This window comes from Wasmannia auropunctata, unplaced genomic scaffold (genome assembly GCF_000956235.1).
Source record: "Wasmannia auropunctata unplaced genomic scaffold, wasmannia.A_1.0 LD335996.1, whole genome shotgun sequence".
NCBI lineage: Eukaryota > Metazoa > Arthropoda > Insecta > Hymenoptera > Formicidae > Wasmannia > Wasmannia auropunctata.
The window spans coordinates 917,288-945,186 of NW_012026894.1; the positions used below are offsets into that span (position 1 = coordinate 917,288).

The 27,899-nt window shown below is 37.0% G+C and overlaps 1 protein-coding gene across 1 annotated transcript in view; it reads right to left on the bottom strand.

Annotated features, from left to right (window-relative positions):
* The window catches only part of LOC105453648 (neurobeachin), a 307,877-nt gene that overhangs the window by 80,954 nt on the left and 199,024 nt on the right, over positions 1-27,899 (bottom strand). Inside the window, exons 3-13 of the mRNA XM_011695781.1 lie at positions 6,749-6,875; positions 6,439-6,539; positions 6,184-6,279; positions 4,954-5,075; positions 4,454-4,580; positions 4,224-4,343; positions 3,982-4,128; positions 3,134-3,241; positions 1,929-2,069; positions 865-1,010; positions 561-774 (exon numbers count right to left, since the gene is read on the bottom strand). Coding sequence (XP_011694083.1) covers positions 561-774; positions 865-1,010; positions 1,929-2,069; positions 3,134-3,241; positions 3,982-4,128; positions 4,224-4,343; positions 4,454-4,580; positions 4,954-5,075; positions 6,184-6,279; positions 6,439-6,539; positions 6,749-6,875 — 1,449 coding nt within the window. The remainder of the gene's footprint in view (positions 1-560; positions 775-864; positions 1,011-1,928; positions 2,070-3,133; positions 3,242-3,981; positions 4,129-4,223; positions 4,344-4,453; positions 4,581-4,953; positions 5,076-6,183; positions 6,280-6,438; positions 6,540-6,748; positions 6,876-27,899) is intronic.

Sequence of the window (27,899 nt, forward strand, 5' to 3'; positions counted from 1 at the left end):
TATAATCCATGCACGTACAGGCAAATGAAATCATCGGAAGATGAGAAGATACAGGTGTGCATGGATGAAGAGTTTTTGATTCTCGAGAAACTCAATCGACAACTAATAATGTTATAAACATATGTGATTAGCTTTCTTTACTATTTAAATAAAATAAATGTTATCGTGACTAAATCTGTTTTATCTACAATTATTGAATTTCATTTTTTTTTCTATCAGTCATTTTCTATATCATTTTCGAATCTTTCATAAAAATCGTTTTACCTAATTTTCATTGCAGGGATTTTTTACTCTAATTTTTCTAAATCTAATATTTAAATATCTTACACTATTGTCAGCTAAGATAATTGCAAATTGTATAAAATACAATATATTAAAATTATAATTTCAAAATTTGACAATTCTGTTAGAATTGAATTAAAAAAAAATTAGAGTTAAATTAAAAAAAATAATAATCAAGATGCAATTATCTTAACTGTATATACATCAACATATTTATCATATTAGTATGTACATCTAATCGAATGTTAGCAAATGATAATTTGTTAATGGATCGGTACCTGTTTCAATAACAAATCGCTGTTCGCGCTAAGACAAGTCACTAAATGCTTCGTAAGCTCCAGGAAGGATGCAAGAACTTCCGTCGTGAGATGATCTCGACTTGCTTTCTGCAGCATAAAACTTATTACCAGAAATCCTCTGTTTTGTACCATGTGTTGTTGAACGGTTTGAGAGCTCTCTACCAAATCGCAAATAAACCCGAGTAGTTTCGAACTGAAAAACGACGTAATGCTCGTTAATGGCCTTCTACTTGAGCTCAAGGCTTCGCCAAAGAGAGATGACTATTAATATTAAGCTTTTTACCATAATGTGGGATCGCGCTTAATGTCGTTCGGCGCTATGCAGTCGTATGGCATGTCCAGTTGTGAGAATAACGGGAACAGTACTTGAATGCCGCCTATCGAGTTCAACGTGCTGTGAATGGAGTGCGTTATGACCGCTTTGACGTCCTGAAAGCGGAAATAAGCAGTTCTCACACATTTTTGTAGTGTCCCGGAAGGGATACTACTGACACAGGGCTACGGCGGAGAGAACAGTTTCGCGCACTTTTTATCGCAAATTGTAATCTTTATATTCACAGCGATACGCGCAGCGACCGACCGCCGCCGCGTCGCGAGCATTTCTCAAGCGTCCTCCCTCCGCTCGCGCCAGTCGCGCCCTCTATTGCGACGCGGTCGCGATCTCGAGCGCGGCCGATATAAGGCCCGCTACACTACATTTTATACTTTTATAGTTTTATTTTATATGAAAGTTTATTTTTTATACATACGCGGGAACGTTGCGATAGTACGCGATATACGCAATATAGCGTAGGGCGCAAAATTTTGACAGGCGCACTTGCCCGATTCGATATGCCCCACACTCGTGACGCTTGTAAAATTCCATTTAGGCCGCGTTTTTCAAACGTCACCCCAAATGTTGCTATCATTTTAATATTCTTGTTTAATATTCCGCGAACAACAAGGATAAAATGACACGCAAAACTATTATTATATGCGTTGCGACATAATATAATAATTTCGATTTTTTATTATGTCTCGACGGAATTTTTAATTCGCGAAATTGTTATTATGTCGCGACGTAATTTCAATTCGTTAATAAAAATCGTAATATTTTTTAGACAAATGTTATTAAAGAATTTTATAATAGATAAAATTTTTTTTATTATTAAAAAGTAAAACGTATGTATGCAGCTTAGCCGAATGCAACGCGCGAGTCACTTTCAGCGATAGAGGTCGCTTAAGACGGTCGCAACGCCCCCGCGTTTGACATAACGTTGTTTACGAGTAAATAAAAGAAAACAGCATGTAATTATGTATATCCGAATGCTGAATGTATCTCTATTGGACGGCAACGGTAAACTGTACCTGTAGCATGAGGGCGTGCGGGGTATGTACAAAATACGAGATGTTGCCTTTCGGTGCGCTCTGTAGACAAAGCTGCGAGTCTGTCGCTACTGGGTTGTACATGAACACAATTGCATTCGACAATTTTCCATCGTAAAGTACCTGAAAAATATTACGTACAAAGTAATAAATTAATAAAGTTATATAAATCTTTCGCGCAGAAAACTTTCCCCAGGATAGCACCGTATTCGTTTCAGAAATGTTTCATAACTCTTGAAAACGTTTCTGAGAGGTTAAAACTGTCCACTCGAAAAGCGTTTAAAAAAACATTTCTTTTTGGTAAAAAAAAAAAAACGTAGAAAAATATACTCAAAATATCATTTTTTCTCTATCTGTAAAAAAGTTTGCGCATTCGTTCTTTTTAAGCAAATTTTTTCACAGATAGAGGAAAAATGATATTTCGATTATATTCCTCTGCGTTTTTTTTTTAATACTAAAAAGAAACGTTTCTTTAAACGTTTTCGAAGTGGACTTTTTAACCACTCAAAAATGTTTTCAAGGTGCTACCTGGGTCAATGTTTATCGCAATTTACAATATATTGTATTACTGTGACATCAAGGTATTATAACTACACTACATTATTCAATCTTACCATGTAAACATCTAGGATACTAACTACATAATATAAATAAATACACAGAAAACACATACATAATTAAAAGCAATAATCAATAATTCAATGCTACTCCATAATTATACTGCCACTTACTTTACTAATTAGGATACTACTATTAACATCAAATTAAATCGTATAAAAAAAATTATACATATATGTATAATATATATATGTAAAGCGATGCTTACACAATGAAAGTACTTTGCACATTACTAAGTTCGTTCTGCGACATTCGTTAATTAAAAAAAAAGAGAGAGAGACATTCCAGTGAAGAAAGAGAAAATAATAGAAAATAAGATACACAAAAATGCATACATTATTAATATAATAGATATAATGTAAGATTTAGAGGCACAATATGAATCGATTTTTTCTAAACAAATAATATACGTCAAAGGAATCGATGAAACTTATCAGCCGCGGGGGCCGCCAAGTAAAAACCAGTGGTCGTAATTGGGTAATTACCTCAGATGAAGTCGAACGCAATAACAGAATAATTAACAAAGTACAAATCATATGTTAACGGAAAAATAAAATCAAAATGCTTACAATTTGCATACTTTGGTCCACCATGCTCGTAGAGAGATCCTGCTCACTCACCCTTTTATGATTGTCGGGCAGATTCAGGTAGCACTCGTTGTCGAAACGAAACTGGCTCTGCGCACGGATTGAAAAAGCGACGATGAATATTCGTTCGCAAAAATATAAAAGTCGAAAAAAAATACCAGCGTTTGATTAAAAGATTTTTATACATGCATATCTACACGAGAGAAAGATTAGTTGCACCAGCAAGAAACTGTGTGCGGTAGCTAAATTTCAGTCATATCTATAATATAACATGAGAATACCAAAAACTTTGGCCAATTTTAATTAGCTGCAGGCGTTTCAGGGGGTACGAAAAATTTAATTGCGACACTTTAATAACTACTCATGGAATGCGTTGCAAAGATTGGCTAACGTGGATAATTCTACGGCGACAGACACATGTCTTGGCGTTTCTAATAATATTTTAGGTGTCATTATATTAATATATTTTGGGCACATATGACTTCCAGAAATATCCTGAATTTTAATAATTACTCAGAATTAAATGAAATACTTGTGCTGTGAAAATACATCTCATTTCTTCTAATTACATCACTTGTAATTACATCTGTTAGCTAGGATAGCAAACTTTTTAGTTTGTAATCAATATGATTATAGCAGATAAGTATACTTCATTAAGAATCCGAGGTAATAATAATACTGGTAAATTATTTTACTGTAGAAGTAGATACAGTTTCAAAAAACTATGATTAGCTGCAGCGGTGAAATTTATTTTTTCGTAGTAGGGAATGCACGCGCGCATGTACGAGAGAGAGAGAGAGAGAGAGAGAGAGAAATATGTTACAACGTACCTTATATCCCGGCCCCAGTCTATGCATCGCGCATATTTGATGCGTCGTCAGCGCTTCGCTGAATAAATATATTGCACTCATTTGTCCGCAAAACACGCGCTCTTCGTCCAGTTCGGGGGTTGCTCCAATGTAGCATTTGTCGAAAGGCTGTAAAACGACATTGCCATTTTCTTTTTTTTTTTCTTCAAATCGTCACCGGCGAGTGAAGATTATTGGTATAAAAAATATTTGCGGACACTCACGTCGTTCGTCGAAACGTGCCATGTCATTTCCGTACTCGACGCCAACTGGCCATTGACCAGACATTTAATTTCACTTTTTGTCCACCTATTGTATATATACACTACCGCGATCATATACCACTGTAAAAATAAAGTTATTTTGCTCGTATACAAAGCATACAAAACATTTTCCGTGTGTACGCGCGCACGGGTACCCCGCGTCAGTTTAATTTAAATATTTAACAGCGTACCTTTCGCGGTTGAAATTCGTATTTGACACAATGTTGGAAGCCCTTGCCCTTTATTTTCATTGAAGTCAGGACTAAGCAGTTGCCTACGAAATGTGCAGAGTATCCTACTCCCTTGCTTGTTTTAAAGCTAAAATAATGAAAGAGCGATATTGTTACTTTCATCTTTGATAGAATTGTTTTACTCGTGTCTCCTCTCGTGTGATATCCTACACTTCTATTTTGATACAAAAAGACGATTCGCATATGAAAAGAAGAAAATAGTAAAATAAAAATTTTATATAAAATAATTAAAATTATTGTAGAACGAAATGCGAGACGGTTTAAAATTTCAATTTTATTCTCATTGCACAAATATATGCTAACAGAATGACTTAATGGGTTCAATTGGAATGTTCGAATGCTTTCTTCGGAGTTGTGAGAAACATAGGTGATTCTTTAAGCCCGCAGATCCCACCTGGAGAGAGTACTTTCATAAGGGTGCTTGATGTGAGAGCACTTACCAGTAGAGGTACGGTTTTTCTCGTTCGATATTAACAGAGTTGATGGGATCTAGGCGGAACCATGTGGTAAAGGTAAATCCGTTCTCGTGCGGCCACTTTGCGAGTGGCGGCAAAACAATCGCCTGTGGGAGACAAAACAAGGTGCAAAAGTTCTATACAATTCGAGCGGAGCGTCGCAATATTAAATATAATATCGATGATTTAATTGATATTCAATTATTTATAGTATTCCGTCTATATCGGTTTTATGTTCCCGTAATATTCTTTGCAAATAAATGGATATTATGTCAACATTAGTAATGCACAATGAAAGCTACGCTGAATACATTTTCGATTTTAGTTTTCAGTCTCTACATATAAGCGTTTATTGCAAATATTATTTTATCTTATCTCCATTAACAGAAAATATACAATATTTATCACGCTTCGGGTAATAAGTTTATCGTAAACTCAAACAGCAAACTCCAAAACTGCATAAATAATTTAATTAATAATTATATACATAATACTTTGGAGCGTAACATTCTTACGTATAAAGTGAAAATTACGATGGTGTTTGTTATTGATATAAGTTTATGTTTAACTACGATTCTATATACGAGCGTGTTTTTTTCCAGAATACAATCGATTTAAATATAAAATAAAAATACAAAAGAAACTAAGAAAGATTGTCGTTATAAATTGCTCAACATTAATTAGCATGGTACATCTTATGATAAGTAGAACAGCTTATAACTTTAGTTTGACGCAAACTTCCTCAAAATTACTAATCTAGACTACGTCAAGTATCATTTTTGATATAATTAGACGGAGAAGTTAGTAGTCGGATAATGAAAATCTTTAACTTTTATTGCTTCTTATTAGACGCTATAAATTCATCTTGCCTGCAAATTTTCTTTCTTCTATTTTTTATGTAAACTATATATTAGATATTAAGGTATTAAATATACAGTAATAAATATTTGTATTACTTCAATTTAAATCGAAACACTCGGACGGTCTACAATGAGCACGTATTGATTGAATCTATACGCGGTAATAACGTTCAGGAAAGTTTCTTATACCGTGATTGATTTCGAAAATGTAAGCGGGTATAGCGGAATCTCACGACGCAGGGTAAATTCTTTTATCGGAACTTTGATCGAGTTTAGAATCGAACGACGTCCTTCGGGATGTCGTAAAGTAAGAAGTATCTGTTCTTAGATAAAGACGAGCAAGAAAAGAACTTACCGACCCCTTCCTGCCGGGAAAACTGAAAAACACGTCGGGCCCATTTCGCTGCGGCATTTGGCGGAGGACGTTTAACAGTTTCGCCGAATGCCGTGGCTATACAAAATGTAAAAGCTTATCTTTAGTAAGCTTATCTAATGTATTTCTTCTATATCTAATATATTCGATACATATTGAATATAATTCTGGTTATACGATATTTAGCGAAAACAAATTTTTATTTTATCCGCAAAAATAAATCTTAAAAGTTCTTACCCATTTTCCCTTAACGGATTTCATAGCGCCGAACAAAAGTTTCAATTCTTTCACCGTTATGCTGTAGCTTGCTAGCACTCCCAGCATATCGATTAACAAATCTGTCAGATTAAAAAGAGTATTCAAGGTATTATTAGAGAATTTATAATTAGTTGTACAAGAGTGAAAAAGTAGCAAGTTTCTGTATATGTGGTATATATAATATTAAAGTTATCTGTGTGGCTAGTGATTACAAATTTTTGTATTCGTATTAAATTATTTCAACGATTTATCGGTGATAATGTGACGCTTGTTGGAGACATCTACTTACCGGCCACAACAGTTTCCGCACGAGATAATCGGTGCAGAACGTGTTCTATAAGACTCACATCCGTACATGCTTGCAAGTTTCTGACGCTTTTTCTTAGAATCGCGATAAAGACGCTCCATATCTCGGCCTGAAACAAAAATGACGCACGTATATTATTTATTTGCATTCATGCGACAACTAATAACGTATAAAATATATGTATGTATTTTTATTCGAGAAAAAAATATATCTTTATTCTATACTTAATATAGTGGCAAATATAAATATGTATAAAAAGCTATTGAAGTGTAATATTTTTGTATTATACCGTATAAATACGTGATACATATACGTGTTTAAAGTTTATTTAAGAATAACTTGATGATGACAAAGCAAGTTTAGCGAGATATGTAATCAATAATTTGGTCCAAATAGAATTTCATTATACATAATTACTCTCGTAAATCGTTTTCTAAAGTCAGGTAACTGTGAAGAATATTAATTCAAGCAAACCACGCGCTTATTAATATTCGCTTGTTTGCTGAAAATATGCTCCTATTAAAAACATTACCGTTATCAACGGAAATTTTATTAGCCTTAATTTTTAATTTCCTCTTTCCGTTAGAAATTGCATACATAATAAACAAAAGAGAGAATTATATTTTATTTTAAATTATATTTATGTAGTTAATTAAATTACATTGATATTACAAAATATAAAAATGGTATATAAAAACATGTTTAAGAAGTATTAAATTCAATTTGCTCTCAATTATTCAGAATCTCTTTCAAGTATATGACATTCAATTTATCAAAACAAATTGAAATTAAACATTCAAATTTACACAAATATTTTGCATACATGCTACAGAAATGCCACATCTCTTAATATAACTAAATCTCTATATTATCCCGTATATTTTATTGGTTTATTTTATTAAGTTTAACATCATCCATTCGATCCGATTCAATTAATCGAATTGTCTGAAATAAATAGAAAATCCAGTAATGTCTTTGTTATAGATAATGGCTTGCCAATTACGTCAAGGCAAAAACTACTTGGAGGGGTTCTCCAAGTGGAGTGGTAGTGGTTTTACTCTCGCAGCGAATAAAGGATGGCTTAATAAAACCGCACGTTCACCCAGCGAAGAAGAAGTTAATGCTCTAAAGAGGTTTTTTGTAAGCCAACGCGAATAATTCACTTGGACATTCCAAACAAAGCAACACAGGAGGATTCACGTCCGGTGAGAAGTGTCATTTAAATAGAGTTAAATAACCCATCCCCGGGTAGAGTAGAAAACTGAGAGTAAAGTCGTAGTCGCAGATATTAGCATAGTTTACCAGTAACTATTTCAATATGCGGGCGGCGTGTTACCGGGGCGGCAATGGTGTTTATACAGTGTGGATCAACTTCCGATGGCTTTGCAACAGTTCATCCTCAAATTATTATACCGCGCCGGATAGCCGGGACGAGACCGCGCGCAACCGACGCGACGCGAACGCAGACCGTGTACCCGCGTAATCCCCTACTGATATGCAAGGTAGGCCACGAAGCGAGATAACTACGGGCGCGGGGTAACCGCCGAATAGCGGAGAAATCCCGAAAATGCCGCTGGAATTCCCCCAGTCGGAATTTCGGCCCCGCGAGCCGGAGTTTTAGCGAGGAGAAGTTATGGGCATTCGGATAATTCCGGAGTAATGATCTCGCGGCTATACACCTTGTCGGCTTACTACATCGGAGTCACGAATGAATCTGCCCAGCCTCCGACAAAAAAGTGATAGAAAGAGGCACGAGAGAGAGAAAGAGAGAGGGGGGGGGGAGAGGAAGAGAAAATGGGAGAGGACAGAGAGAGAGAGAAAGTCCTGAGTAATGTCGTAGAAGCTTTCAGCTGTCGCTCGACCGTGATAAATGGCTCTGAATCGCGAGAAGCAGTGGTTAGTTGATCTTCGAGCCAGGTGTTTCGTCTTCGCGCTAAAGGATGCTACTTATTTATCCTCTTAGATGTTGGCACTTGGAGATAGTGTCGGTGATATCCCTTTAATAACTAATATTCATTCGGTTTTATACAAGGCCATTTTACGTAACGTAAATAAGTAGAACGTAAGTTTCTAAGAAAAATATATTTTTAATAACCATATGTCATATAAATTTATTATTTTATTTTTTCTTTTTTTTTTGTAAATTAATACTTCTATTTGTATTTTTATATTCGATAGGATATTACAATCAGAATAAATCAAAACGTAAAATATACGCAAAATTCTATAGTTAATTTCTCTCTTACTATTAAATATAAAAATCTCGAATATTTCTCTTTTTTATATTTGCAAATTTTTATTTCAATTTTCTTTTATATTTTATTTTTTTATTTTCATTTGGTAATATATTTTTGCCTTTCTGTAAGCTGACATTTTTGTTTGTATTTTTATACGCGCTAAAATGTTAGGATTGAAGCTAATAAAAATTAACAATTTGTAAAATTAAATGGTCTATAATCGCCTCTGTTAGAAATAAGAATCTCGAATCTTTTTTACTTACAAATGTCCTTGTCTTTTTCTCTCAGTATTATTTAATCTCGTGATACTAATCGCTTCCTCATACACAAGCGACGAAATTACGTTTGAAGCAACACGTGACTCCGCGACGTAACTCTCGGATTGAAAAATCTGCGCGAACGTGAAGGCCGTTAGTGGGTGGACGGGGTGTCGTGTTTTCCCGTCCGTGTTTTCGACAGCGAGACAAACATAATCGGGTGTTACTTCGTGTACCCGTGACCTCGCGTCTCAAGGCAGTCGCGGATGCTCGGTACACCGAGTGCAGACGAGGTCGATTGCGGCGAACATCGGCATCGGAGTATTCGGAATTCCGACGACCGGCGCGAATCGACGACGCAGCAGCCGCCGCCCGTCGTGAGTATTGTATATCATCGTATATCGTTTCCTCTCGTGGCGCGTGCATGGGTAAATTCGTGAGAGAGCGTAAATCGTACACTCGAGCGTCGAGCTGTGAATGCGACGCGATAATATACGCACAGGACGCCGTAGACAAATCACCCAGTGGCGCAAGCCCGGTTGAACGGAATATAGTGCGCCTTCTCGTCCGTCCACTCCGTCTTTCACTGCCGACGCGCGGGCGGCTAGACGACTCTCGTCTTCCTCTCCCTCACGGCCATCGTAATGAAATGACAAATGGCCCGGCAGCTCGAGCTGATACACTCGATTTGTTCGTCTATACACGCGCGGAGAAATCAGCCAGGCGCTAAACCGTGATAGATGCGAGAAAAGAAGATACTTAGATTAGACGCCCCCCACGCGTTAAGTAGCGATATACAGTGCGTCCGAGAAACGAAAAACGCTAAAAAAAAAAGTTAGACATACCCGTGAGATTTTTTTTGAATGACTTACGAAGACATTTTTGGCCACAATACACAGGAAATAATTGTCGCGAAAAAAACCAAACCGGGTATAGATTTATTTTACTTTTCTTTGCTGCGCACTGTAATTCATGTATTCCATTCTGCTTTGTTTATAAATGGCCATCGTGTTTTTCCCTGATGTAAAACATCCCGTTTTAACAATTCAATAGCATGCTCGTGTGTTTTCTCGAAAAAGAGCCGGTCTGAATAAACCAACGTAGTGTAAGGGTAGAAATAAAATTTTAATTCGAGCAACGCGTCACATCTCGACAGCGAATACCGTATAATAAATTTAATATTGAAATTGTTTCTGTATATTCGCTACGTGGAATACAAATATATATGTATATCGATATGGAGAATGAGCGGAATGCCAAAAATTTAATCATTCAAATTGGACGTTTTGTGTACTTTTTTCGCAATAATAAAAAGAGGAGAAATAGCTCGCAATGTTGATTATGTAACGGCAATTCGTGATTGCAATATAATAATCGTCTTCTTCGAAATTGAATGTCAGCGTTTATATTTTGAAATATTGCGAAGGTAAAAACAAAATAATTCGAAAATATTGCAATAGTATCATATTTTTTAAATATGTTTCAATTAGGCAGAAATAATTATCAAAAAGACTGAAAATTATATAATAATTTTCTAAAATGTTTCTATAGAAAATCTATATGTAAAAAATAGTTTACATCTAAAAAATGCAAATGTGTAACGTTTATTATATTATTATATTATTGAAAAAAAAGTATCTCTTTTAACAAGAATTAAATTGAAAATTTTAATAGCTCTCTGCTATTTAGAATTAAATATGTCGTAATATTTCTAGATAAAATATTCGCAATGTATTTAAATATAACGGTGACGTGTATAATTTTAATGATTACAATAATTACATCGCAATCACGAAGTAGTAATTTCGAAAGCACTCTGCCATATAATTCATTTGATATTGTTTTAAAAAGCATTAATGGACATAAAATTGTATCTTTTATCAGAGAGAGTTTAATAATGGCTGACTATACGCGCGGTTGAACTACTAAATTATCGCATACATAACGCAGGCACGTGCATATCTCGTGTTTATCCGAATCGTATTAATATTATTAAATAGTAAAAAGATAATTTTCAAACAAGATATTGGAATTATCCAATTTTTAGGATAATCCTCTAAGATTTTTTATATCAAGTGTTTAATTAGTCAAATCTTACGTTCATGATGTTGCAGACAATTTGTGATGTTAATGAGCAATTATATTAAAATATTGAGTACATTATATAACATCGTCAAATGCGTAAACACGAAAGCAATATCGACGGTTTGTGTACACATGTAATCACTCGACCGTAATTTACAAGGCTCTGTCACTAGTATTCGCTGATAGCACTTAAGAGAAAACATAAAGGCAGCTCTACACAACGGTTTTCCCACGAGCCCCTGCTTCCGCGAATGTTTCAGGCGTGATCCTCGAGGGGTACTCTGGGGTAGGATAATCCTGCATAATATGGGGGGGTTTGCGAACCTGTAAAATCCAAGTACCTGGCGCGCTCGTGAATAATTCCCTGCACGCGAGCGTCGTTAAGTTGCAGCATCGGGAATTTAATGACTTCTATATGTATACAGGAAAAGTTGTTGTCGATGTCGATGTTGAAAGATCGTGTAGAAAAGCCGGAGAGAAAGAAATCATGTCGGGCTAGATTTTCTTTTATTACGCGTATACTCGTGTTATATCGCTGTAATATAATATTTATATTATATATAGAAATATTCGATATATATATTTCTATTTTTATTCTAGTCAGAGAAAACTACCATATATATTTATATATCTATTTTTTATATATCCATATAAAAAAAATTATAATAAATCTGTTATTGTACGGGAAGAGTGTAGAAGTTAAACTAATTGACATTCTGGCGAAAAATGTTTTTTTTTTTGTTAAACATTAGCTATATTTTGCAAATTATTTAGGATGCGCGATCGATTTCTCACGAAATCCGGTGAGCTATATCGCGCTTCATCGGCATCTTATTATCGTTTCTGCCCCGCTATATCGATCCCCTTCAACGGTACTAATTCTTCCTAAGCTACCCGGAAGAGTCTCATGAGACTGCTAAAATTAGATCCCCACCGGCGGGAGAGTTTCGCAGAATCGCGTTTCCTGCGGGATCGTTCAATTTCACCGCGGCCATCCATTACGCTACATTAAAACGTACTCACCGGTTTGGTGCGTACGTACCGGCGTTCAACGGTTGTGCCGTGCTAAAAGCCACCGGCGTAACGTGGCTTTTAAAGGCGGCTACAACGTTCAAAAGATGGGGAGAGAGAGAGAGAGAGAGAGAGAGAGAGAGAGAGAGAGAGAGAGAGAGCCTGTGGTTTTTCACTTCGTCGAGTGTGAAAAACATCCCTCTGTGCGCTTTTTCATAAGTAGGTACGTACGCAAATTTCGCCCACGAACTGTTGGTAAGTCAAATTCAGTCTTTAAACACGATAATAAAGTTAAAAGTGGCTCCCGAGTCATAATATTCACTTTTGTTAAACGAAGGAACAACTTTGAATTTATCAAAGATTCAGTGAACAAAAGGAAGTCCCGGGTTGAAAAGTTTTTTTTTTTTTATTTCATTGTAACATTGAAATCAGCGAAGAAAGAGGCATGAAAGTATTCACAATGGACTTAAGAATAACGCAGTCTGGAGCTAGTCGATACGTTAAAGGGCAAGACTGGAGTTTGAAGCATTTGTGCCCCGACACTAATTAATTCGTTATAGAATCAATAGAGCTTTTTGTCTCCAGATTCGTTCCATTTGCACGGCATTTGGTGCCGTTCCGAGTCTTAATCCGTTTTCACTTCTTCGTTCCATTCTTTTTCTCAGTCTCCCGGTCGTCGTTTCGTACTTAAATTGCAGATTATTCGAAGATAAACGATGACGAATCGATCGTTGCATCATTATGCCTTTCATTTTCCCGATTGTTCTTGGATTATCGCGGACTATCGCACTGTTACTGTTACGCTTTCATTTATTCAGCTATTCTCTCGTTATCAATTCTCAAATGCACAGTGTAATGAGATTTAAAGAATAGAGATACAAGAATAATACTTTATTTTATTGTATATATATATTCTAATATTCCTATTTTAATTTCCATCACGAAATTTATTTGATTATCAAACTTGTTATCTTCGACAGTTCATAATATTTTTTTCCAATAGGTATGCTACAATATGATGAGATTATTTATTATTTAAACATATTTATTGAGATAGATAATTTTATATCAAAAAATGCAAGAAATGTATAATGGAAACGTCGCCTAATGCCAACAGTCAATTAAAATGATTGTAAGCTAAATGAAATTTTAAATGTTCCAACTTTACACATTCTCATTTTAAACTTTAACGTAGTAAGAACAAGTGACAGTAATAAATATGATCATGTATGAGGTCGGGTGTATGTCAAAAGCGATTGTGAGAGCGCGAACTACTTAAGTGCGAAGCGGAAGTTCCATTTGACGTGAACACGTAAAGTGTTTATGCCGCAAAAAGACCTGTCCTCAATCGCTTCTTTGAATTTCAAGTCCCTCAAAGGGTCAGCTTTCGGTTAGCGGCCAATCCAATTGAATTTGAACCCGTTTAGCATGAGGTTTCAGTCGTGGTATTAGGTTAACCGTGCACCTATTTGGGGTCTACTGTATCAAAGGGTCGAGTGTACAGTTTCACGGGAAGAAAAACGTTTGAAAGTATCATATCATCAATTCCCAAACGCGCGTACAATATTTAAAGTAATTTGAAAACTGATATAGTGATAGCTAAATCCCCGATTGATGTAAACAATTTGATATACATATTATATCATTTTGCATTCAATCCAATAGTAATTAAATGACGATTTAATTATATTATTCAATTTGTTTCTCTAAATTTCACTGTTAAAAATTGGTAATTATCGTTCGTTCTTAACTCGTAATGCTCTGCGTCTCTGCCTTAAAATATGTACGTCGTATCAACTTTGCGCAAGAGTACGAATTTTTATTCTACGCGGTTGGCAAAGGAAAAAAAAACATTAAGTCAACGGGATCCAAGAAAGAGCAGCGCGGCTGGAATAAGAAGGGTAAAGTCAGTTCATTTGCAGGAACGGACAAACCATCTCCGATGTTATCTCCGGGTTCTCGTTCTACGGAATACACTGTCACGGCACGCTTTAACCAACTTTCTGACTTTAATCGACTTCACCGAGAGACTCCGCGCTTTCCATTTATCGCCGTTCCTTTCTGATGCGCTCGGGGGGGGGGGGTTTAAACACAAGTACAAAGCATACGTTTTCATTCGTGCTCTGTAACGGTTTCATCATTACGACTTAACGCTCGTTACCTCGAATTTTATGATTAGTTAAGAGATACTTGGAATAAATTGCGTACTACCTCGCTCTCTTTGTTGATTTCCACGCGGATAAAGCTTCGGGACATTGATATTCCGCTCGCATTGTTACATGTTTCTCGACAATGGTTGCAGTTATAGTCTGCATTGACCTCGCAATGCTCCTTAACACGTAGCGTTAGTACTACATTGGAATCCGCGAAGCGTTAAACGTACAGATTTACGAGTAAAGACGAAGCGTTTACGAAGTACAGTTAAACCTGCGACCACAGTTTCCCCCACGGTTGACAACTATTGTAGATTAACTGCACTGGAAAGATTTCTCTCGGTTCCGAGAGATTGTAAATCTTAAAAATCTTGTTGCTTTACAAAACAAGACTTTCCGTTACGATTATACATTGTGCTCGTATTCCTCTTTAATTTACAATTGCAATCTTAAATAAAAAGACTTTTAAATATATACATTATACTTATATAATAATTCTAAATAAGTATTCTCTCTCTCTCTCTCTAAAAGCGATATTGATTTGTGTATAGACATTATTTTAATTATTCTACGGACTAAACGAAGCATTTCCGGATTTCGAATCTTAACAAACTAATTTTTTTTTATGTCAGAGATTTTAGAGATTTAGAGTTCTCGCAATTTTGACACAAAACGCAGGAACAATCGTTAGAAATTTTGATATATTTCATATATGTAAATACGCGCGGTGATATTCTGCGTGGAATCAGACGATTTATTGGGTAACATTATGAATCGCTCTCGCAAATGATGTTATTATATATTAATGTACGTTATGTAGTAAACCGCGCTATTACATGCGATTGTCTGTTGCTACTCTCCGGCCATAGTTCGGGACTTTTATTTATGTTCGGGACTATGAGAAGCGAATATTAGCAATAAGCTGAAACAATATTTTCTCGAAGACCGATAAAGTATCCAGTAGCTCGGGGAGAGAAAAATATTGCGCTGGTTGTGGTAGAAACTATGGCTGAAAAGAAAAATGCGTGCGGCTAATACCGTGCCAAAATATAAGAGAAAATCGTCTGGCGTCAACGAGAATGGATTGCTAATATTATTCTTTGCGTAACGGATTACGTACTGTATTTTAAGGTATCAAATTCTCGAGTACATCGTCGAGATTACATGTATATCCATTTTTAGAAATAAATTACAATGTTATATCCCGTATGCGATACCAATTCTCTGTCGATTGATTTCGTCTTAAAAATTATAATAATCCAAGTCACATTTGAAATCACAATCGAGCTCACTTATATTCACGAACTCGTAATCTGTTTTCAGTTCCTTGAAAAAATAAAGACGTCACGGTAGTATCGGAAACAAAAACGGACAGACAACAGACAGCAGAATCGGAAGTTCGATTTTCTTGGCTGAAGAAACACGACGTTTCGTAAGAATATGCAAATGACGGAGAGCGAAGCTTCGCCAGGGGAAATGTCGTGAGGTATTGGTAACGGTAAGTCGGCGGCTGCTTAGTGGCGGCTTCTACTACTTGTAAACGTTGACACAGCATCCCAAATGCGCTGCGTTTCGCTCTGACGATACTTACATCTCTCCACTGCATTTTTCATGCTGCATACTTACATTTTTCCACTGCTGCGATTCGATATTTAAATTATTTTATGATCTATTAATTATTCTATTAATTAGTATCCATCGCAATTTTCTTAATAGACGCTGCAGTGACATAATTGATTGATTGGTGAAATTAATTTTTTCAATAAGCGCATAATATTCTGAAGCTGCCTATCAATATCGCATATTAAAATGTTCATATTTGAGTACCGTTTTTATTCTAAAGAAAGTTATGCAATTTGTTTTGAACGAATGAAAAATCATAGACTTCTTTTCATTCATTGTTACTCTGTATATCGTGTAATAGGCGAATCGCGAATATTATAGGTCAAATGCTGTGCATGGAAAAAGTATCGGCCGCGTTATCCGCCGAAAGAGAAATCCTTTTCGCTTGCGCGGTTTAAAAAAGAAGCCACCTTTCTTTCTTTCTCCTTTTTTTTTTAAATAAATGACGCGATTTCCGACGAAAGTCGGAGTGACCCGGCTTTGGGCGAGGTTCGCCCGAGGAAATATTTGCGAGGCGGAGCCGCGATTTCTAGCTCCGCACGCGCGTACCTAGCAATGGAACGGTCGTTTTGTAAATGGCAACAATGAAATACCAGTCGTATTACAGGTATCATAACTTAGGAATGGCGCAGGGGATTGCGGTATTCCTCCGGAACAACCGAGAATTGGCCTGAACATACCGCGCATTCCTGCGCTCGTCTCTCCTGGCGATTGTCATGCGAGTATGTGTATACACTTTGTGACCTCATTTTTCTCGGCATTATTTACCTCTCGTATCTCCGGAATACTAACGGGCGCTATCTTTATTATTGTATAACGCAGAGGGCGACCGAAACGAGTAACTAACAATAAGCGGGGACGTGGGGCTAATGGCAATTCGAAAGAAATGGAAATGGTTTTCCCTGCGCGCTGATAAAGGAGCGAGCGAAATTGTCGTCTAGCAGCTTTACGGTCGCTTTCGCAACGTAAGTCTTTGTGAAGGTTTCTCTCGTCGACTGCGACGTTTCTTTGAAGTTGCTAATGTGATCTTACGTTTTCATTTAATCGTCTGCAAGTCGTTTCGTCTTATGATGACTTGTCTCGTAAACTCGCTGCACTTACGCGACATATCATTCTTCAAATTTTATTACACAGAAAGAACGTATCGTACTTCTTAATGTTTCTTAGAATTACATACAAAAAAATTAACAATAATTTCAAACAACTTTTAAAAATTAAAAAAACAAATTAAGGACACATGTTGTTAGTTTAAAATCAAGCACTCGTATTTTTCATGCAAATTTGTTAATTAATAATCTTTACACGGTCGACGCGTTTAAATACAATATTATAATCCATTTCTTAATGTTTCTTAGAGTTATATTTAAAAAATTAACAATAATTTCAAATAACTTCTAAAGAATTAAAAAATAAGAACACCTGTTAATTTTTATGTTTACAATCAAGCTTTTTTGATGCGAATTTATTAATTAGTAATCTTTAGACAGTCATCTCGTATAAATATAAAAACAATATTATAATTTCTCATCAATCATCTAATAATGATGCAACGCGCGCATTCTTGTAAGTACTGCTTTTAATTTTCACTAACCTGCACAAGGGATTCAGGTAGGGTATATCGAGAGAAAACGTTTTTACGTCAGTTATCAGAGAGGACGTTCTAATTATGTCAGCTTTATGATGCGTTCGTTACGGCGATATCCGCTTTCTCAGTGTACAGCACGGCGTAATGCTATTACGTAACCGCCCGCTCCTCACGGCATTCGCATTATCGTTTTTCATTTTCCGCCCTCCACACAATCGTCGTGCCATCCGTCCTGTCGCTCCTGTCGGGAGACAGCGGCGCGAATGAATAACATCACGAAGACGTCGGGCGACGTCTATTCGGTGCACGTTGATCCGCCTTCGAACTTGGAAACCGTCGTCGTTTCCGCCAAGACGGAGGAGGGCGACGACGTCGCTTCTCTCTCGCTGCACACCACCACATTTCAATTACCAATCTTGCCTCCGGTTTTCCGCGGAGGCACGCGGGCCTGTGGATTCGCGATACACGGAATTTGCCTAAGTCCCCCGGTCTGGCAAATACGTCGTCGCCATCGTCGTTGTCGCCGTCGTCGCCGCCGAGCTAGATAAATATGATGTGCGACCCGGGCCCATCGTGGCGACGTCAGCGAAATGCAATTTAAATCTCGGGTGCTGCTTTTCGTTTGGACGCCTCTCACGCCTCTCCCGCATCACCCGTGCGTTTTTCCGCGACTTTCTTCCTCTGCCGGCTTTCCAATCTCCGTAAATTGAGATCTCGCGTTATACCACCGCCGAGCGCGCATGTTGCGTTACCGCGGCTGAGATGCACAGGCATCGTGCGATGCGCGAATTTGCAAATATCCCTTTGCCGCTCGAACGCTTGTTCGCTCTACGCATGCCGATTGGATTATTACTTCGAAGCCACTTTGCCGATGTGTAATTACATACACTGACTCGTTCTCGCGTTTTCGCAACACCCGCAATAGGACAAATGAAGGCTGTGTGAGAGTGAGAAAATTTTAGTTGTGAAGATTTTTATCTTTTATTATATTTTGATTTTTTTCCATTATATTTTCAATAGCGAATCATGTGTCGCTTTGCATGTGTCGCTTACTTGAGTGAAAATATCAATATCATGAATACGTACCTTAAAAGCAAAAGACAATTTCAGTTCACTCAAGTACAGAACATTTAGTTTTTTCTTTCTTATAAAACGTATAGAAAGTAACATTCACGTAATTGTCGAATTAAATATTTTACAAGTCGAGATCGAAAAAACTTATAACATTACCTTTTTTTCACTGTGTTTTTTTCTCTTCGTGACTTTGATTACTTTGTAAAATCTTAAATATTATGCGTGTTTTTTTTTTAATCGCGCGAAAATTTTGAAAATATATGTATATGTTCAGCTCATATACGAGCAAAAGCCAAAAGAGAAAAATACAATCACTGTCATATCAAATAATGATAACGAGATAACCCAAAAGAGAATAGAGCATTTTGCGGCGGACATATTCGTGTAAAGGGCAGATGGGTGGGAAGAGGTAAAAGCGCAGTGGCACACAAAGGACGGGAGGCAACGAGCACGAGGAGGATACGTGCCGCGGAATAATGGCGCTACTTTCGACGGTGATTCAAATCCGTCAATCACAGACGACCTAGTTGACACATGCAACGAGATTACATGCCGCGTTTTTGCGAGCCGAATTGTCGATTTTCCGCGAAAACTCGATTCTCCCCTTTGTCAGAGGGAGATGCCCCTTTTCACCCGCTTTCATGCTTCCTTCGTCGTAGGAACTCTTTTGCCAAGTCAGGGAAAAAATTCATCATAGCGGAACGACCCGGGAATTCTTATTAGTGGGGGCTGAGAACGTACATGGGCACCCTCATGCGATGGCAAAAAAAAATCCGAAAGATTCACTCGTCAGGGGGCATAGCGTTATGCCGCGGCGTTAATCGAAAACTGTCATTTATATAATGGTTTTATAACGAAACGCCAGAATCGTCTGTTAACGTCTGTAAAAAGATCGATATTAATTCCGTATTAAATATCTCCCGAAAATATTTTAATGGCAAACATATCCAAATATTTATGAGTTTACTTTTTAATTTATCCTATTTTTTATTTAAACATTATACGTAATATTATTTATTATTTGGAGTAAATATTGTGCACATAATAATGAAGTATTGTATAATATATTGTATAAAGAGAGCAATCGTGAAAAATCGGAGAGTAAATTCCATTATCTCATGCAAAACAGCACAATCCTCTAGTTCTCTAGCATCATTTGCAGTTGATGCCATCTACTCTCTCTCTCTCTCTCTCTCTCTCTCTCTCTCTCTCTCTCTCTCTCTCTCTCTTTCTCTCCGGGTACGCGTCTATCAAATCACGTACGCGGTCGCGGATATGAACGGCATTATAACCATCGTTATAATTAAACCCGTCACAAAAGTGTCGTTGGTCACACGATGTCGGAATGCGTTAGATGAAATTATATGTGGGGCGGTTAATTATCGGACAAACAGTAATTGGCAACAATCGCACATTTCCATCGAAACGTTATCGATCATAACGGTAAGCGTCATTACGTAATTTGCAATCATGTTGTATTTCCAGCACGGTGAACCTACTGGAACAGGTACAAATTGGAAGGAAGTAATTTTATATTATAGAAATTACTTATTCATTCAAAAAATAATAATTTTCTATGAATGAGACACGCAAATCGCGTGAAGTGTACGCACTTTCAGCATTTCCAATAATTTTTTTCGTACGAAATATCAATTTTCTGGACGAACCTTTTCCACCCTTTTCCAATAAAGTAATCCATTATTCGAAATCTCTCTCTGTCAGCTTTTCTCCCTACGAAAGCTCGAAAGATCCTTTTACTTCCGTGGGCCAAGGAAATAATAAAAGCTCAAGAATTACCGTCTTAGTTATTCCTTAGCTTATTTCCGTAAATAAGACATCAGCATGTTACGCTTTTTACTAAAACGTCAAGAAAAATTAATGAATTTCTATCTATTTATCTATCTATTAATACGTATAAATTTTTTTTAAACTTTATTACACATATATTATCCCTCATATCAAAAATAATTTATAACAATTCATCTACAATATATTGTTGCGTTTGTATAGTATAAAATTTTTGCCAGCTTTTGAATTCATCATAGCGTGAATATGGACCAATAATCGTTCGTTGACAGCATCCTTGAAATATCCTTAAAAATTTCTCCGCCGCAAATAGTCGGTTTTTCGTGAACTTGCGCATTGCGGAAAAGCGACCGTCTCCGTGGAGTACACGACACTTGTATACGAATGCGGTAACGTATAACGTACCCATCAAAAGAGCAACGATAACAACGAATCGAAGTGCTGACCGCTGCGTTTTTCTGCGAGCGAGCAAGAAGAAATCCTTTGTGGTCTTGACGCTCGTAAAAGTGCTCGAGAAGAAAACGTTAGATTTGATGACGCGAGGCGTGCGATGAGGAAAGAGAGGAATGGTAAACTCGTAGTCGAAATGTTGGAAGATGAAAACGGGAGGGGGAGGAGGCATGAAAGCGTTAAAACGACCTAAAAGCTATCGCCACCATATTGGAGAGGAGCATCCGTTCAAGTGATTTTATAAACGGAGCGGCGCGGCGCGCAGCATCGATCGAGAACACAGAAGTTTATTCTACTCTTAGAGATTTATAGGGATTGTTCGTGTCAGCCCTTCCGCCGTTAAGCAGAGCGTAAAGCGGCGGGATTTGAGATCTGATTTTTATTCAGAAATCTATCGAGACTACATCACACATTGAACAATATATGTATAATACGCGTTAAAGAGAAGAGTATAAGATCGCGTTTAACGCATCAAAATCGTCTTGAGCAGTTGGAGCAGGGGAAGTCTTTGGCATGCTGCAATTCAGTGCCACTGGGTGAACCGCTTCGATCAGAATGCAATCGAGTGAGAGGCTATCACACGCAGGACTGCCCAGTTCCGGTGTCGTGATCTCATCACCTCGTCACTCTCCATCTTATTGGCTTCGTAGGATGCCGACCGCGTCCGAATGTTCGAATAGGATCGATTTTCTCCTGCGACTCGAGCGAAGCTGCGACCATAAGATTATCCATATTTTATTGTTCCTCAACGATCTCGCTTATCGATTTCGTCTACGTTGAAAGGAAATTGCGATGCGCGGAATATCACTGCAGTGAAAACGATCCGTCTGATCCGTTATCGGAATCTGTGCGATAAATAACAACGAGAAGCTGATGATAAAGTTGGCGAAATCCGGAGCGTTAGCTACTTATTCCGCTTTCATGCCACGTAAGGGATATTCCGTGAGAACGAAGTAGAAATTTCGGGGCTCGCAATGGCTTATTCTTCATCGAGCCCAAGAGTCGTGAAATTCACGTTCTGGTCTCGACAACACGGAGTCATTACGACATTTACGTGAAACTACCGCTAATTAAACAGAATCCAGAGGTATCTTGAAATACGCGAACCACGGCGTATTTGCACACAAAATAATATGCAGTGCGGTGCTTCGTAGGGATATATACATATTCTAGTATATCACATGATATGCATGACTTTGCCGTATAACGCGTGTGTTACAAAATAAATTTTGTGACGCGCGTACTATGTAAATGCAGAATGTAAACTTCTCCGTGACGCGTGATTAAAAATGCCTGACTATAAAAAATATATGTAGAATTAAAGTAATTAATTCGTTGAATAGTAAATGAAATATTAACGACACGTAATTTACGGCGAGGTGACTTCTGACAATTATTTTTTTATATTACTTCAAAATATAATAGTGAATAAGTACAAAATTCATATTATATAATAATGTAAAGATTATTTTACATTATTGCTTTACATTATTTATCATTTCTCGCAAAGGAGCATTTGTCCGAAAAGACTCACACTGAGTAATTTTTAAAGAATATTTGTCAAACTTTAAAGCGTACATAATATCGTTTAGCCGTAGCCGTTCGATTGCTTTCTCACGGAGAGATGTATGAGAATTTACGATCAGTTCAAATAGTTGCCTCTTTGCCACTTACCAAAAAAGCTCCATCACTCGAAAGCCACGATTTTTCACGCTAGAAACGGGGTTGGAAAACGGGGGCGTGAAAGATGAGAGAGAAGAGGCCGAGAGTTATTTCGATGAGAAAGCTCGCGCGGCGCCGGTACTCGAGAAAAGCGCGAGCGGCGGGGCCGTAAAAACCCGTGCGGGATTTCGTAGCCTGTGCGCGGAGGAGAAAACGTAAAGTTCCTCTCCGAGGCGTGGAGATGCATTAAAAACTTATTCGCGTGATGCATTGTGTACAATTTTAATACAAGGTTAATACCACGAGCGAGACTTCGCACCGATCTTGCAGCTCGCTATGCCCTCTTATCTAATAGGAATGCATTCGCATTCGGGCTCGCAAAACGGTGAGATATTATACAGGTGAGGTACGCAATAGCGGAATACTAAAAACGATGTCGCTCGATGCTGCTTTGCATTCGTACAGAAGCGCACTGCAACGTATTGAGGAGAAAAAGTGAAAGATGTCCGCTTTAATATGATAATTTCGCAAGTAAAGATTGGAAATTAAACGTGGCCACAGACTTGTGGGAAGAGAAAACATTGAAAAGGGAAAGCATATTGGCATCTTTATGCAAATAGGATAAATGCAATTAATCAAGGTCTCCCCCTCTTTTCTCTCTCTTCCTCCTGCTTTCGCCTCCTCCTCTCTCTTCTACTTCAATTAAAACCGCTTTCGATGCGCATTGTAGTGTAAGGATCCCATTATGTTACTTGAAAAATATAATGTCATGTAATTTATATCACACAGTTTGGAAAGAAATTGCAATTATTTTTTTAAGAGATGTTATAATTAACACCTGTATACCTATCGTAGCAGAAACACATTAACGCTTCTATTTAATATGCAGACAATTTGAATAATATAAGTCTTGAGGTGGTAATAAATTTTCATATTTATGTCGCATTTAGAAAGTATTCACAATGCAATCTTTTTGTTTTTTTTTTTACTGTCCGACACGTGAAACACTTTGCGAGTGCGAAGTTCCGCACAATTGTTTCTGATGAGAAACGTTATCATTAAATAAACGAAACATCCTCTCGTGGAGTACTTATTCAGAGAGCTTCTCGGAAATAGCACTCAGTCGGTTAAGAATACTTTAATTTACATAAGTAAAAGCTTCGCTTAGTGTCGCTTTTCCCCGAAGGAAGCACGACAGTGGCAAATGCTAGAAACATAATTTTGTTATGTCGCTAGTGTATCAAAGAGAAATCGAGACGACGTCGGTGTATGACTAAGTAAATGTTACATGCAAAATTCCTTTTCGCATGTAAAAGCAGTTTTAGAAAACGAGCGCATGAGGTAATATCGCTATTTACTTTAATATTAACATTAAAGTGTTAATGTTTCAGTGCGTCTAAACTTAAATACCTATTTGGGTTTGTTTGACTCGAGCTTATAGTTGATGACGCCAAACGTTGCATCGATCTATCATTCGAGAGCTATAGTTAATTAGAAGCAACGATTCGGTAACCAAATTGCAGGCGATTTCCTATATCGAACGATAGCTGAGAAGTTTACAAACTAACGTAATATATATCGAGTATCTTGAGAGCAGACGCGGATTGATTGAGTTCTTCGGAAACTTGGCCGCGTGATATATTCTAAACTAAGGCAATGGACAGCTTGTCACATCTATACAGTTTGTGCTGAATTTCATATGTATATGTACATGTAAAATCAATATGCCTCTGTATTCGTATTTATTTTCTATATTGTGAGACAATTCCATAATCACTTTCGCTTAATCATTACATCTACAATCCGTAAAAGCGACTATAAAGATGCGCAATTTACGAGCCTAATGGTTTGTACGATATAAAGGACCTTTACAGAAAAGATTGCTCTTTATATCGCATGAAACCAATGGTTCGGAGAGTCGACAACTAAACGGTGATTGACCCGCATCCGTTTTATTGCAAATTATTCTTTAAGGTTTTATATTCTTTGATAATAAATTGTCTTTTACAGTGGCGGATCCACAGAGTTGTTTTTTTTTTAAGGGGAGATGATATGACGAAATGTGAATATTTATAGTTATTATTGTCGTTAATGTTATTTTTAATATTTTTTATTATTTAAAAAGAATTGAATGAACAATATTTAGTCTCGAATAATCTCTGAAAACTTTTTTTCTCAATTCATTTAAAACCGACTTTTTTCAATATACAAAATTTGTTTGGAGAGGCAATCGCAACGTGGTCAATTGCAACGCGTGGTCAATCACAACGTGGGCAATTGCAGCGCGTGGGCAATCGCGACGTGGGCAATCGCGACGTGGGTAATCACAACGTGGCCAATTTAGTTATTATTGTCGTTAATGTTATTTTTAATATTTTGTATTATTCAAAAAAAATTGAATAAACATTATTTAGTCTCGAATAATCTCTAATAATTTTTTTTCTCAATTCATATAAAACCGACTTTTTCCAATATACGAAACTGGTTTAGAGAGCTCTGGGGGGGGGGCGATCGCCCCCTCCACCTCCCCTTGTATCCGCCACTAGTCTTTTATTTATTCATGAATTTTTAATCGAACATCTACAATCAATTTCGTATTCTATCAAACAGAATATAGTAATTTTTTCCGAGCTCCATTGCTAGGGGAAACGATCTTCAATATCTGTCCATTCAATAATAATGTTACAATAATAAATTAAAATCCAATGGCAATAAATCGATAAGGAAATTAATCAGTAAGGAAAATATGAACTACAAAATGCGTGATCGATAGATTAATGTGTTGTAACATCGAGACATTTGTCAGCTGGTCGATCAGTGCCAAATATACACTGATTTACTTCGCATCACTACATCCGCTTAAAGTGACGAATCGATCGCGATCGGCTTTGGACTTACGTCGGCGTCTCTCCATCCGGGGGTTAGGTTCCTCAGAATAAACTCACTTTTCCCTATAATCCCGGAGATACGGCTGATATACACGGAGGGCGAAACCATAAGCCTCGCACGGTTTCTCAGTAACGCTCGGCAGCAGAAAATTTCGTTGCGGTTTCCCCCATCCTTTTGCCCCGACGCCTTCTCATCTCACACAGATCTCACCGTTTTCTCCCCAGTCAATCTCGGGACGGATGGAAATTTCTTCGGAAATCTCCCTGCCCTGCCCGTCTCTGTGCGACTGTGTACAGTCTTTCTATGCACGCGTCGATATCTCGCACGTTCGAATTTAACGGAGATTTATGGAGATAGACCGAAATAAGATTGAATACTGTTCAACGATTCCGGGCACGTTGACGAATGCTTTGTGCGCGATGGGGCGTCCTCGGGTTCTCACCTGTCGCCACCCTTCCGTTTTTTAGATTGAAATGTATCTTCACAAACGCGCCGTGCGCGCCGAATAAAACAATGATCGCGCTGGGGGGGGGGGGTAGGTCGTCCCCCGGACGACGTCCGCCGACATCTTCATGATGCATTTTAAACTTCTCTTGCGACAAGTTTCGGTCCCAAATGGCCTAACGAGCAAAGTCGTTCTTGGTGAATGAGAGAACTATCTAAGTTCTAGCAGGTCAAGCTTGATATATTAGCTCGGTGATAGAGTATCCTGTACTAGTAGCACCAAAGTTTCCCCTTCAATAGATATTATCTGCTGTACCTTATAGTTAATTATAATTAACTAATTTTATTATAATTATCATAATTTTACTCATATATACGAAAAGTATAAAATTCATTATAATTATCTAATTTTATCATAATTAGCATAATCTCACTCATATACATAAAAAATGTAAAGTTATTTTACATTGAGATTTCGTCAATATAAATTATAATAAGACAATTAAAATTATAATAAGACTTATAAATGGTAATAAGACATTATTTTGTGTTACAACATGCGATTTGCGCTTCCATGTTCCTGACATGTACTCATGACAGTAACGTACCAACCATGTAATATGATACAACAATGTTAATCTATTTTCAGATGTTACGTCATAATGCACGTAATATGCTCTCTCTCTCTCTCTCTCTCTCTCTCTCTCTCTCTCTCTCTCTCTCTCTCTCGTCTAAACTCTTGTCGTACATAATTTAGTTTATAAGTATATAAACAGCATATTACGTAGCTGCAACACCATGATAATATCATTTTACAGGACGATTTACAAAACTTAATTTTCATTACGTAATATGTTTATGCAATATGTTTGTTACACATTTTAAATTTCGATTAATTTCTTAATTTTTCATTTTATAATCTATCAAAAACAATTTAAGATTGAAATATTAGTAATTTCAAATAAGACCGTTTTACATATATAACAAAATAATAATGCAAACCTTCAAGATGCAATCGAGATTAGATATTTGGTGCCCAATGCTTTTTAATTTTTATATAAAAATGTGCGCCGATTACTATTCAAATTTAAGAACGCAATCATAAAGCTGAAATATTATTACAAATTAATTGTCAATTTCATAATAATGCAAGCATCTTAAATACTGTAAAGAACTTATTGCGAAAAAATCCTATAATCCGGGGCGGGTGTGTTACCTGTTCGACCACTGAGGCTGTAAAAATATTTGTCGCAATAATATTTATAAGGAACAAGATACGCAATGACAATTGAAATTTAGGTTTCGAAATTTACTTTTTATAATTTAGGAGTTTCAAGAATTAAATATTTCATAAGGAATTTCAAATGCTATTCACTCGATTTATTGATTCTTAAATGCACGCAAAATTTTTGGTCGTTATCGTGATTAGGCAATTATTAGGGTGTAGTGAATTGGATGAGTTCGTGCAATCTCGTTATTAAATTATTGCACAACATGCCGTTACCCGTTCGTGAAATGACAACGAAATTTCGACCGCAAAGTTGAGTAACACTGTTACGCGGAAAATTCTTTTCCGTCGACAGCGAGTTACTTGGACAGTAATTTGACATACTGCAGTTTTATGAAATTACGGTTGTACGGAGGACTGCAGACTCCAGTAGGTCGCCCGAAATATTTCACCAAAATGGACATGTGTCATCGTATAAATAATTTATGTTATTTTTGTATCTATGACAAGAAAGGAAGGGACGTTGTAAACTTTGTAAGATTAGGTGCGCGTCCTTTTTCGAAAATTGATGAGCGAAATTCAAACATATATTCTTTTCATTATACGAATAAAAGTTTCTGTAATTTTTC